The sequence below is a fragment of the Bos taurus genome, chromosome 13, assembly GCF_002263795.3.
Source record: "Bos taurus isolate L1 Dominette 01449 registration number 42190680 breed Hereford chromosome 13, ARS-UCD2.0, whole genome shotgun sequence".
NCBI lineage: Eukaryota > Metazoa > Chordata > Mammalia > Artiodactyla > Bovidae > Bos > Bos taurus.
In genome coordinates this window covers 17,200,491-17,214,166 of record NC_037340.1, presented here as the reverse complement: position 1 = coordinate 17,214,166, position 13,676 = coordinate 17,200,491, and the positions used below count along the sequence as shown (strand labels likewise).

At 45.6% G+C, this 13,676-nt stretch overlaps 1 protein-coding gene across 5 annotated transcripts in view; it reads left to right on the top strand.

Annotated features, from left to right (window-relative positions):
• PFKFB3 (6-phosphofructo-2-kinase/fructose-2,6-biphosphatase 3) overlaps nt 1-13,676 on the top strand; it is a 273,450-nt gene that overhangs the window by 158,024 nt on the left and 101,750 nt on the right. For 3 of the 5 annotated variants that reach the window (XM_025000351.2, XM_025000348.2, XM_025000350.2), the window contains exon 15: nt 7,722-7,854. The exons of the other annotated variants lie outside the window; for them this stretch is intronic. In XM_025000351.2, coding sequence (XP_024856119.2) covers nt 7,722-7,854 — 133 coding nt within the window. The remainder of the gene's footprint in view (nt 1-7,721; nt 7,855-13,676) is intronic. 5 annotated transcript variants of the gene reach the window in all.

The following is a 13,676-nucleotide window of genomic DNA, read 5'->3' as shown; positions in this document are numbered from 1 at the left end:
GATCCCCCACACTGTCCTTCCCTTTTTCCTCTGCATTGTGTCATCTTTGTATGGAGGTTCTGGAACTTCTCCAGAAAGGACATTTGGTGTAAGGCTGAGTGCCCTCTGACCCTTGAGAAGAGACACAGTATGCATTCAGGGGAATTTAACACAGGGCAGGATATTTGTTTTTCTCTTTCTGACTGACTTCACTCTGGGTGACAGTCTCTAGGTCCATCCACGTCTCTACAAAAGAGAAAAACAAATATCATATATTAATGCATATGTGGAATCTAGAAAAGTGGTAAAATGGTCTTATTTGCAAAACAGAAATAGAGAACAGATGTATGGATACCATGGAAAGTGGGGAATGAAATGAATTGGGAGACTGGGATTGACACATATACCCTACTGATACTCTATAAAATAGGTAACTAATGAGAACCTCCTGTACAGCACAGGAACTCCACTCAGTGCTCTGTGTGACCTAAGTGGGAAGGAAATCCAAAAGAGAGGGGACATATGTAAACGTGTAGCTGATTCACCTTGTTGAACAGCAGAAACTGACAACAGTATAAAGCAACTGCATTCCAACTAAAACTAGTTTTTTAAAAGTAGAATGGTATCTCCTAGAGGCTGAGACAAGAGGGGAAAAAGAACAGAAGAGGAGGAAGGTGCACCACATCGAGAGATGATGACCTAGATAGGCTGGCAGGCACCGCGGATGGCCTTGACGTTGCACAGGAGGAAAGCGGCTGTCCAGACGAGGACCCTCCTGGGCGGTGAAGGGCAGCCACTCCCTTATCTTCTCTCCATGCCAGTGGGCCACTTTGACCACATGTGAGAATCACTGGTGGAGCCTGTGATGCCCAGCGCACGCCCCACACAGAATCTCCGGAAGCACTTGTGTACCAGTATTTACATTTGACCCTTGAACAACATGAGGATTAAGGATGCTGACCCTCTATGCAGTGGAAAAATCTCTTGATAACTGTATAGCTGGTCCTGTGTATTTGCAATTTCCCATCCACAGATTCAACCAACCTCAGATTGTGATATACTGTAGTATGTATGTATTGAAAAAAAATCTGCATAGAAGTGGACCTGCACAGCTCAAACCTGTGTTGTTCAAAGCTCAACTGTATATTTTAAGCTGTCCAGACAACTCCCATATGCCATCAAGGTTGAGAACTCTTGTTTGATGCAAATGCTGTTGTTGTTCAGTTGCTGAGTCATATCTGACTCTTTGTGACCCCATGGACTGCAGCACACAGGATTCCCTGTCCTTTACTATCTCCCAGAGTTTGTTCAAACTCATGTCCTTTGAGTCAGTGATGCCATCCAACCATCCCATCCTCTGCCGCCCTCTTCTCCTTCTGCCTTCAGTCTTTCCCAACATCAGGGTCTTCTCCAATGAGTCAATTGTTCATATCAGGTGTCCAAAGTATTGGAGCTTCAGCATCAGTCCTTCCAATGAATATTCAGGACTGATTTCCTTTAGGATGTACTGGTTTGTTCTCCTTGCGGTCCAAGGGACTCTCAAGAGTCTTCACCACCACCATAGTGGTGAAGCACCAAGCACACAGAAAGCATCAATTCTTCGGGGCTCAGCCTTCTTTAAGGTCCAACTCGCACACCTGTACTGGGAAAACCATAGCTTTGACTATACGGACCTTTGTTGGCAAATGTATAACTGATTAAGTGCCTTCCATGTGTCAGGTGCTGTTAAGGACTGATGGTTTGTGTCCCCGTTCAGTTCATGTATTGAAGTCCTTACCCCCAATGTGACGGTTGGGAGGTGACAAGGTCACAACAGTGGAGCCCTTGATGGGATTAGTGTCCTTAGAAGGAAACTGAGCAGGGAGCTTGCTTCTTCTCTGTTCTCCACCCTGTGAGGACACAACGAGAAGATGGCCATGTGCAAACCAGGTTGCAGGTTCTCACCAAAGGCTGAATCTGAGATGCCTTCATCTTGGATTCCCAGCCTCCAGAACTGACAGAAATACATGTATATTGTTTACAAATGGACCCAGAGAGTTGCTGAGTATATAAAGACGAAGAAGTGGTCCAGGTTCTTGGAGGAGACGACATTTGGGAGCTATGCAGCAAGGGTTCCTTTTTCATCACATCTTCACCAATGCTTGTTATTTCTTGTCTTTTTGATAAAAACCTTCCTAACAGAAGTCAGGTGACATTTCACTACATATTTCTTCTATCCGCAGAAAGGTGCAAATTATTTATTTTTTTTTGCTATGCTGGGTCGTCTTTGCTGGATGTGGGCTTTCTCTAGTTGTGCTGCGCAGGCTTCGCATTGCAGTGGCTTCTCTTGTTACGGAGCACAGGCTCTAAGATGCACAGGCTCCAGGACTTGGAGCACATGGGCTCTGTAGTTGCGGCACACGGGTCTAGTTGCCCAGAGGCATGTGGAATCGTCCCAGACCAAGGACTGAACCCATGTCCCCTGAACTGGTAAGTGGACCCTTAACCACTTGACCACCAGGGGGAAGTCCAGAAAAGTTTAAATTCAATGACAAATTTACACAAATAAATCACTCCATATGCATTTGTTAATAGGAATATACAGTGCCTTCAGAAACAAACAGAAGTGGACTAACACATTGATACAGGATACACGATTTCTTCACGTTTGGAAAACCATATGACCTACTGTAACAGTTTGGACTTGTGTTTCCCTGATGACTGATGATGTTGAGCATCTTTCCATGTACCTGTTGGCTGTGTGTACGTGTTACACTGAGCCCATTTAACTGCAGGCTAGCTTTGTGTAGAGCCACTGTGGAGACTTTGCTGTGTGCATCCACTTGGATCAGAGCCCCTCCACAAAGCAGCAAGTTGTGTGGGGTCACTTTGGCCAAACAAAAGAATTTTCTTGACTCCATTTGATTCCTTGGTCTTAAACTAGATTATCAGATTTAAAGTACGGGAAGTTTGGTCCCTGCATATTTTATTTGGCTCTTTTCATTTTTGTTTTAATTATAGTTAAGAATATTTTGGCTGGCACTGAGAAAGCCAACCAGACTAATCTCTGACCTTGGCCTTGAAAACCCCCTCCTAAGAGCCAAGCCATCTGACAGCTCCTCCTGCCTGCTGGACCTAACAGAGGCAGAGGCCCTCCCCACACTTGGTGTGGGTGAGGCAGGCCGCTGATGGGTTCCCAGAGCTGGGTTCATGGCAGCAGCCGCAGGCAACAAAGCCCACCCTAGCCTGGGCTGCCCCAGCCTTGGGGTTGAAGGGAGAGGGGTGCTGGTCACTCAAAGTGACCAACCTTCAGCTCTCCTCCTGGCTCAGCCCTAGCTGGGAATCTGGACTCTGGAGTCCAGAAAGGCTGTTTGTGGTCTAACCCAAGAAAAGTCTCATCAGTTTAAATCAGTTTTCCCATCCATAGAGAAGAAGGATTTTCTAATCTGCTTGAGTTAGTCAAAGTTCTCTGGAGAAACAGAGCCAGTAATGGATACACACACACAATACATACATGCACTCAGTGTGTATATACACGCACTCACACATATACGTAAATTGTGTGTGTGTGTATATATATGCACACACAAGCACACACTGTATATATACACACACATACATACACACATGAATATATACAAACACATATGCACACACCATGTATATATGTACATATACACGCACTGCAAATACATGCACACACACTATATACCCACATTTCCATACATAAATATATACATAATTCAGATGATTTTCCTGGTGGCTCAGATGGTAAAGAATCTGCCTGCAACAAGGGAGACCTAGGTTCGATCCCTGGGTTGGGAAGATCCCCTGGAGAAGGGAGTGGCTGCCCACTCCAGTATTCTTGCCTGGAGAATCCCATGGACAGAGGAGCCTGACCGGGCTACAGTCCATGGATCGCAAAGAGTTGGACACAACTGAGAAACTAACACTGTCACTTTTACAAAGAATAGAGGAATCCCCTGGAGAAGAGGCAAGAATACTAGAGTGCGTTGCCATTTCCTACTCCAAAGGATCTTCTCAACCCAGGGATTGTCCACGGTCTTACATCTCCTGCATTGGCAGGCAGGTTCTTTTACCACTAGCGCCACCTGGGAAGCTGCTACCCACTCGAGTATTCTTCCCTGGAGAGTCCTATGGACAGAGGAGCCTGGTGGGCTATAGCCCATGGGGTCGCAAAAGAGTCGGACACAACCGAGTAACTAACATTTTCACTGTCACTTTATTTCATAAGGAATATATACTAATTATAAGAAACATTATATACACACTATGAAAAAAAAAGGAAAAGTGTTAGTTGTTCAGTTGTGTCCAACTCTTTGCAACCCCATAAACTATAGCCTGCCGGGCTCCTCTGTCCATGGGATTCTCTAGGCAAGATTACTGGAGTGGGTTGCCATTTCCTTCTCCAGGGCAGCTTCTGACCCAGAAGTTGAACTGTTGTGTCTTGTGTCTCCTGCATTTGCAGGCAGATTCTTTCCCATGCACCACTTGAGAAGCCCAGGAAATATAATGTACACATATATGGAAGAGTCTGAATTTTGGAAAATTAGTTTTATTATATTCATATGGTTGTGTTTACTTAAAAGGCCTCTGTTTCATACTCCTTAAAGTATGTACTGAATTCTAAGTTCTGAGATGAAATGATATCTTTTTAAATTAAAAAAAAAAGTAATTACTATAGTGTTCTGGCAAGAATTGTTATGGATTTGTGGAATAAAGAACAAAAATGTTCCTACCAGATTGCAATAATCTGTTTCTTCTACAGAAGAAAAGAATTCTAGATAAGCTGTAATATTGTTCCAATTAGTAGTTCCTCCTTTCTGGGTAAGTATTCCTGTCCACTGTCATCAGGCTTGACCATGAGACTTTGGCCAAAGAAGTCTTTCTGGGTGTTCACCATCCCCCCACTTTTCATTCCGTCTGAGGACAGGGTTTCTCATTGAGGATGCCACCAGCTTGAGTTCTGAACGTGGACCTCAGCCTCCACTGATCTGTATTGGAAGGAAGACATTTTCCTCTGCCCTTCTAGATTCTTCTGGCTGGCTAGATCCTTCTTAAACTCACATGAGATAGGTTAACAGGAGAAAATTGCACTCAAGTTTTATAACGTGTATACATGTGAGAGACCCAGGAAAACAGAGTAAGTCACCAGAATGGCCCAAACACTCCCCTTAAATACCATCTGCAGCTAAAAACAAAAAGATGTTGGGATGGTGGTTTGGGATTTCAGAGGGAAAGCAAATGTTTGGCAGATAAATGTTTGCTGAGCCAGGCACAGACAGTGTGGTACAGAGAGGAATTTTAATAAGCAGATGCTGCTGGTTCCTTGCTACCTGCCCACCTAGCTCCTACAACAGGGACCTGTGAGAGAGCTCCCCGCCTGGAACAGGTCCTCTTTCAACTTTTTTTTTTTAGAAATTAAAAAATTATTTTATGTTTTATTTATTTATTTTATATTTAGCTGTGCTGGGTCTTCGTGGATGTTCAGGCTTGCTTTAATTGTGGTAAGTGGGGGCTACTCTCCAGCTGTAGTACTCTGGCTGCTCACCGCAGTGACCTCTCTTGTTGCAAAGCATGGGCTCTAGGGGGCACGGGCTTCAGTAGTTAGCTGTGGCACTCAGGCCTAGCTGCTCCATGGCGTGTGGGATCTTCCTGGACCAGGGATCAAACTAGTATCTGTCTCTTTCCTTCTCCTTCTCCTCTCTCTGTCTCTCATTATGGGAGACTTCTTTCAGAGCTTTCAACTAGTTTGCATTTCCTGGACATGCTCCAGTTGGCCCAGAAGTGAATATCAATGAGGAGCAAGTTTGCGAATAAATAATCATAGCTTTCCTCACTTTGCTGTACACCTGAAACATTGTACATCAACTATACTTCAATTAAAAAAAAAAGTGAAGCAAAAAATAATAATCATGATCTTCCTGAATATGTAATAACATCTGAGAGCAAATGCTACTAAAAATTGATATTTCTGTTGGGGAGAATTGAGCACTTCTGGTCTGGGATCAGTCCAGGGGCGACAATAATCTTCGCCCGTGTCTGACTGAAGAAGGGGTGTCTGCACGGGGGAAGTGATGGTGGTGGAGACACTGGATGGAGAAAGGGCTCAGAGGCAGGAGTTGAGAGGTGGGCAGGGTTGCAAACAGGGTGCACAGGCTGTAAAGCCCAGGGGTTGAGACCAGACGTTGGAGCTGGGCATCAGTACAGGTGGGAGGGCAGAGAAGGTCCCAGAACCTTAGTGGAAAGGATGGAGGAGGAAGAGGAGGGGGAGCACTGTGAGTGAGGAGGTGGACGGTGGAGGCAGGAGGGCTGACCACCAGCCCCCGGGTCCCTGGAATGAGGTTACGGGTCAGTGATGGAGGGAGGTGCCCAACACTGGGCCTCTCGGGCGTGAGAACCAGAGTGGGGATGCAGATTGTCCTGGTGCTGGCCCCATGCCACACAGCCTTCTGCAGGCACTGGATCTGAGGCCAGGATGTAGGCAGGGCCAGAGCGGGGTGAGGATGAGCAGGTTGCACCGGGAGGAGTGAAGCAAGAGGTTGTGGGCGCATAACGCATGCCAGCCTGCGTCATGTCGCCCTCACACCTGGCCTCTCCACCTGGTGCAGGAACACGTGCAGGCAGGAGCCGAACCAGGTGGCCTCTCAGTGCTGGAAGGTTTGAGTGTGCTGCGTCTCTGCTGCAGAGTGCCCTGGGGGCCAAGGCGCTGTGGGTGGAAGGATGAGGAACCCAGATCTCAGCCCGGGCCGGCCCCTTGGGATCTTCACTCGCCCCGCCCAGTTCCGTCAGATCAGTGTGGGCTCCGGGCCTCTGTGCAGGAGAACTCAGCTACATAGTTGGCTCATTTGAATCTGTGATAAATGAAGAAGCAGGAGACAGTCTGGCTGGTCACCTTGTAGGCTTTTCTCTGATCTTATTCTGATCTCAGGGCTGAGCCAGCCAGTGGGTGATGGAGGGGAGGCCCTTTCTTCCTTGTTCATGATGATGCTGTCTTTTCCTCCTAAATGTGAAGGGACTGTAGGGCATACCATGCTCCTAGGTCAGCCTAAGAGATGAAAATTGCTACCAGAAGGCTTGATTAAAAAAAAAAAAAGATCACCAGTAGAGGGACTTCCAGGGTGGCCCATTAGTTAGCACTCTGAACTTCCAAGGCAAGGGCGTGGGCTCCACCCCTGCTTGGGAAACTAGGCTCCTACATGCCCTGTGGTGTGGTGTGCTTAGTCATGCAGTCACGGCTGACTCTCTGCAACCCCATGGACTTTGGGGGAAAAAGAAAAAATCAATCGTGAGGAAAAAAAAGTCAGTGGTAGAGATACCAGCCTGGGTGCAAGTCCAGGGTTGCCATCTCCCGTTCTTGCCCGGGTCCCCTGCCCCCCACTTCACCCGTTCATCCCCGTGGGCATGGGAAGATGAGTTTGGAGACTGTGGAGGCGATACCTCACTCAGGTGAAGCAGAGCCCAGCCAGATCAAAAGGCACACTTAGAAACAGAACCTTGCTGGCAAACTGTCTCCGAGGAGATGTGGAGGCCTCTGGGGACCAGAGAGGTGGAAAGGGAAGTGAATGTGGGAAGGGATGTGCAGGAGGATGGAGAGCCCAGCATGGGCATCTGGCTCTCAGCAGGCTTCGTGGGAGAAGCACCTGTGTTTGCTTATTCAATATTCATTCTTACCTCACAATCAGGGTGTCGAAAATGACCTTAAATGTCATCTCCCTTCTTTTTCTTACTTACCACCGTAGGACTCTGCAAAACTGGCAGGAGATCAAGAGATTCATCCCAGATCATTCATTCCAGATCAGATCATTTCATCCCAGATTCCAGATCATCAGAGCCCAGAATTTGGATTGTTGCTGCCAGCGAAAGCAAAAGCGGGTGGAGTTTGGTTTAACGATGACTATAAGGAGTGGGGGTGGAGAGGGCGGGGGAGAAGACCAGCGGAAGACAGACTTGTGCAGGCATGTGCAGTGTCGTGATACAAAGGTCAATTGATGACATAAATTAGCAATATAATTGATGACATTAAAATGAATATATTCTTTTGTTTTAAGGAGCTAATAGCTCTGTGCAAAAATGATCTAATTTATTTCTACCACTTCCCCAGTGAATTAGAAAACATCATTTTATAGATAGTGACTACATGGTTGTTGTTGCTCAGTTGCTAAGCTGAGTCCGACTCTGTGATCTGAAGGTCCGCAGTACGCCAGGCTTCCCTGTCCTTCACTATCTCCTGGAGTTTGCTCAAACTATTGTCCATTGAGTTGGGGATGCCATCCAACCATCTCATCCTCTGTTGCCCCCATCTTCTCCTCCTATCCTTAGCAGCAGGGCAATCTTTCCCAGCATCATGTTTTTTTCCAATGCGTCAGCTCTTTGTATCAGGTGGCCAAAGTATTGGAGCTTCAGCATCAGTCCTTCCAATGAATATTCAGGGTTGATTTCCTTTAAGATTGATTGGTTTGATCTCCTCGCTATCCAAGGGACTCTCAAGAGTCTTCTCCAGCACCACAACTTGAAAGCATCAATTTTTTGGAACTTAGCCTTCTTTACGGTCCAGCTCTCACATCCATACATGACTACTTGGAAAAACCATAGCTTTGACTAGGAGTTGGATAAATATACCTGATGGCACTGTAAACTTGAGTGTCAAGGAGAAAAATAAATTTTAGGTCCCCCTGTCATCACCTCTGAGTGTTCTCTTCCTGAACAGAATTGAATTATGATTAAGAGTTATGAAAAAGAATTATGAGTGGAATTCTTATAAAGAAGGAGATGATCAAATTGGAGCTGAGAATTCATAATACTCCATAGTGTGAAACACTGAAAACTATTTGTCACTTGGGTAATTGAATGATTTGCCCCAGAAAGAGTTTCTGAGAAGTGAACTCACTTTTTCCTTCAAGATATTTGAATATCTGTCTGTCTACTTATTGAGTGTTTCAGGCACTGTGCTAAACCCTTTATAGACATAATCCTCACAAGAACCTTGTGCAGTATAATCAGCCTCCATACTGCAAATTAAGAAGTGAGACTAAAAATAGTTAAGCATTTGCCTAAGGTCAAAGAGCTAAAAGCAGAATACGATTTGGATGCATCTGTCTGGTTCTAAACCCTACATACTGAACCACTCTTCAGGGTTGGCTTGCAGTGGCTTACACGTCTGCACGACAAGCTCAAAGAGAATTCACAGCAGCCAAAGCACACTGATGGCATGGACACAAGCAGGTTTTACAAGCACATTTATTCGATGGCCTTCCATAGAAGGTTTTGTGCACAAGCTATTCTTATTTATCTTGCCCTCTAAACACTTCCTTAAAAATACAGCACCTTAAAAAAGGTGTGATGTTCAGAGTCATCAGGAAAGTTGGATAAGAAGACATCATTTTAGTGGCAAAGGCTAATGAAATCCCATCTCCATGGTCAATAAACATGGAATTCTACTAGATTATGACTTACTCTCTCAACCCAAATGTGTCGGCTTTCAAATCCTGACTTCTCCAGATATAACCATGTAGAAGAAAGCCAGGCAGGTTCTGGTCTTTGCTGCCCGTCCTTGGCCAGATTCTGAGTTATAAATTTGTTGTCCTTGATGAGTTAGAAGATACTCTTGGTTCTTCAAAGGACATCATATTTTGGTGTTTAGCTTCAAATCAACTTTGAAGGTCCATAACATGTAGAATAGTTATGCCAGTTTTGCATAGGTGCAGTTTGGTTTTATTTTTTAATTTAAATTTTTTTTTTTTTTTTACCGAGGTATCATTGATTTACAAGGTTGTACCAATCTCTGCCAGTCGTTGTACAGCACAGTGACTCAGTTTTAAGCATATAGAGATTCTTATTTTTAATATATTGTTTTCCGTGATGGTTTATCCAAGGAGATTGGATTTAGTCCCCTGTGCTATAGAGTAGGACCTTGTTTATCCACTCTGTACGCAATAGCTTGCGTCTACCAGCCCCAAAGTCCCAGTCCATTCTTCTCCCTTCCCAGCCTCCCGCTTTGAGATCACGAGTCTGTTCTCCGTGTCTGTGAGTTCGTTTCTGTTTGGTAGGCAAGTTCACTTGTGCCGTATTTTGGATTCCACATATAAGTGGTGTCATATGGTATTTGTCTTTCTTTTTCTGACTTACTTCGCTTAGCATGATAATCTCTAGCTGCGTCCATGTTGCTACAAATGGTAATATTTTATTGTTTCTTATGGCTGAGTACTATTCCCTTGTCTAAATGTATATACACGTACCACATCTTTCTCCATTCATCTGCTGGTGGACACTTCAGTTGTCCCCATGTCTTGGCTGTTGTGTATAGTGCTGCTATGAACATAGGAGTGCGTGTATCCTGTGGAACTATGGTTTGGTCTGGGTGTATGCCCAGGAGTGGGATTGCTGGACCATATGATAGTTCTGTCTAGCTTTCTGCGGAAACTCTGTATTGGTTTCCATAGTGGCTGCACCACGTTGCATTCCCAGCAACAGTGTAGGAGGATTCCTTTTTCTCAACACCCGCTCCAGCATTTGTTACCTGTAGAGTTTTTTATTTTTTTAACTTTGTTTTCTTTTTTAACTTTACAATATTGTATTGGTTTTGCCATATATCAAAATGAATCCGCCACAGGTATACCTGTGTTCCCCATCCTGAACCCTCCTCCCTCCTCCCTCCCCATACCATCCCTCTGGGTCGTCCCAGTGCACCAGCCCCAAGCATCCAGTATCGTGCATCGAACCTGGACTGGCGACTCGTTTCATATATGATATCTGTAGACTTTTTAATGACCAGTATGAGGTGGTATGGGCTTCCCTACTGGCTCAGTAGTAAAGAATCCACCTGCCAGTGCAGGAGAGGCGGATTTGATCCTGGGTCATCAGGGGTCCAGTTTCGCAATGTTTTGCACACAGAGCTGCTTTATCCAGTGAATTTCCGGGGTTACACATTAAGCTAGTGAGAGGCCCAGAAAACTTTGTCCAACTTTTCAGGTGATAAAAGTATTTCTTCTTTTTTTTTTTTTTTGTTAGAAATATAGTTAGCAATGTGGTATAAGAGAAAATATTGATGACCTTAGAAAAGACAACTTGTGGGATGAAGATATTTCTGAAACTGTGAGTTAGTGGGGCACATGATGGTCAAGGAAGTCATATTATTTTGGTTCAATAATTGGGAGCATTCTAAGGGCCTGGAAGTACATCTTTTACCAATGTACACAGTCCATTGTACTCTGGTATGGGAACAAGATAATTCCGAATTGTTACAAAAATGGTGACACGCTCTTATAAACATGACATTTACGTGCATGTCTAGATGTTACCACATATCTTATTAGTGTGTGGCAACTTCCTATTTTTGGTTCCTTGTGACAAGCCGACATATAAATACACCATCAGGCACCTTTGCTGCTTCTGTCAGGGCAGAGTTAGTTGTTTTATGAGAGCAATGGATGACGTGAATTGTGGTCAAGTGCCACTCACAGACGGAGAAGGCAATGGCACCCCACTCCAGTACTCTTGCCTGGAAAATCCCATGGACGGAGGAGCCTGGTGGGCTGCAGTCCATGGGGTCGCTAAGAGTTGGGCACGACTGAGTGACTTCACTTTCACTTTTCACTTTCATGCATTGGAGAAGGAAATGGCAACCCACTCCAGTGTTCTTGCCTGGAGAATCCCAGGGACGGGGGAGCCTGGTGGGCTGCCGTCTCTGGGGTTGCACAGAGTCGGACATGACTGAAGCGACTTAGCAGCAGCAGCCACTCACAGAAACTGAGTTTCCTTTGGGATGTGCCTGCTGCCCTTTTCATGCCCAGGGCAGAGTGAGGCTACTCCATTGTGCCTCGGTGCGCATCTCACACGGAGCCTCACGGAGCCTAGAGCAGAGCTGCAACCCACAGATCTGTGAAAAAGATTCAAATCAAGAGGAAAAAACGGGGTTCTTTGCACCTGAAGACTGGTGAGAAAGAACCAATTTGCTTGGAAATGACGTTGCCATTTCCCGCAGGGTTGGTTCATTCTGCTAAAACTTCTCACCCGCTTGTGCAGAAATGTTCCTTGAAACAGAGGCTTCTCTCAGGTGGAAGGTGAAAAAACCCTCACACTTGGCTGGGCCCAGGTGGCTGGAGAGAGACTGTACCTTTTAATGCCAACTCCCCACCTTGTGGAAGGGAGGCCCTTGTGGACTATCTGCCACTGTTCATCGTCACTAGCCTCCTCTGGGCTGGCCAAGGACCACGAGCTGCTTTCAGTTTGATGGCTCGACAACCTAATTAAGGAAAAAAAGAGGACAGGCAAGAATGATAGGGCCAGCCTGAAGCCTTGGACTGCCTTCTTTCCCCCCTCTCTTCCCAGGGTCTGTGCTCTGTTTGAAATTAAACTTCTGTTTTCTTCCAAAATGAATGATGGAGAGAGGAAAAAAAAAAAAAGCCACCCAGGGTTGAAAAGTGGTTGCTTCTTACAGCTGACTTCCTGCCTTGGCCAAGAAGGCAGTCCCGTGTCCTCAACTCACCCCTGGCCGCCAGGCTCTATGCAAATGAGAAGCTGTTTCCATGTCTGCCCATCTGAGGCTCTCAAGTAGAAAAGAAAGAGAAAAAAAGAAAAAAACCACCGATATCGTCAACAAAAAAACCCCAAGACCAATTAATTCTAGTTGATTGCAGCCAAGCTGGGGCGCTGGTGAGGAGACATCCTGTTTTGCCATTGAGGCTGTCACCTACATGCCAGGAACCTCCCTGGTGAAAGAAATCGGGGGTGACAAAGGATTCACAACACTTGCGGGATGATTTTTCTAACCTTTGGTCACTGGGAATGATATTTTCTTTAGGCTAATTTGCTTTGATGGAAAAACAGGAAAAGCAAACCTGAGTCTTAATTATGCCTGAAGATCTATTTTGGGGCCAGACTAAATTGGTCTTTGATCTTGCAAGAACTGTTCGGCCTCTCCACAGCTGCAGGCTGGGGAACAGCTACCAGGCAGCAGTGTGCAGGCTCGGGTGCTTCAGTCGTGTCCGACTCTGTGTGATCTTACAGACTGCAGCCCAGCAGGCCCTTCTGTCCATGGAATTCTCCAGGCAAGAGGACTACCAGGGACCCAATATAAGAAGTGGCTCCATCCTTCACTCCTGTACCTGTAATACCCTTTGTTTGATTTGAAGAGCTGAGCAACCCTTCCAAGTCCAAGTTTTATTCCAGAGCCAATACAAAATTTAAAATCCAGCCAGAAAGATTCAGATTAGCTGTGGGCCAAGCAGGTATCATGGAGAAGGAAATGGCAACCCACTCCAGTAGTCTTGCCTAGAGAATCCTGTGGACAGAGGAGCCTGGTGGGCTGCTGTCCATAGGGTCTCACAGAGTTGGGCACGACTAAAGCAACTTAGCATGCATGCATGCATTGGAGAAGGAAATGGCAACCCACTCCAGTGTTCTTGCCTGGAGAATCCCAGGGACAGAGGAGCCTGGTGGGCTGCCATCTATGAGGTCGCACAGAGTCGGACACGACTGAAGCGACTTAGCAGCAACAGCAGCAGCAAGCAGGTATCAAACAAATTAAATTTAGTAGAGGTGGGAGCAGGAAATGAATCTGTCTTCACTCTGCTGTCAAAGGTGACATCTTGGATGGATTCCTTAATTCATCCCTTTCCTGTCACTTTCAACCCCAAGAATAGTCTTTTTTTTTTTTTTTTTTAATGATTAAGACATTTGGGGTTTCATGGTCTGGT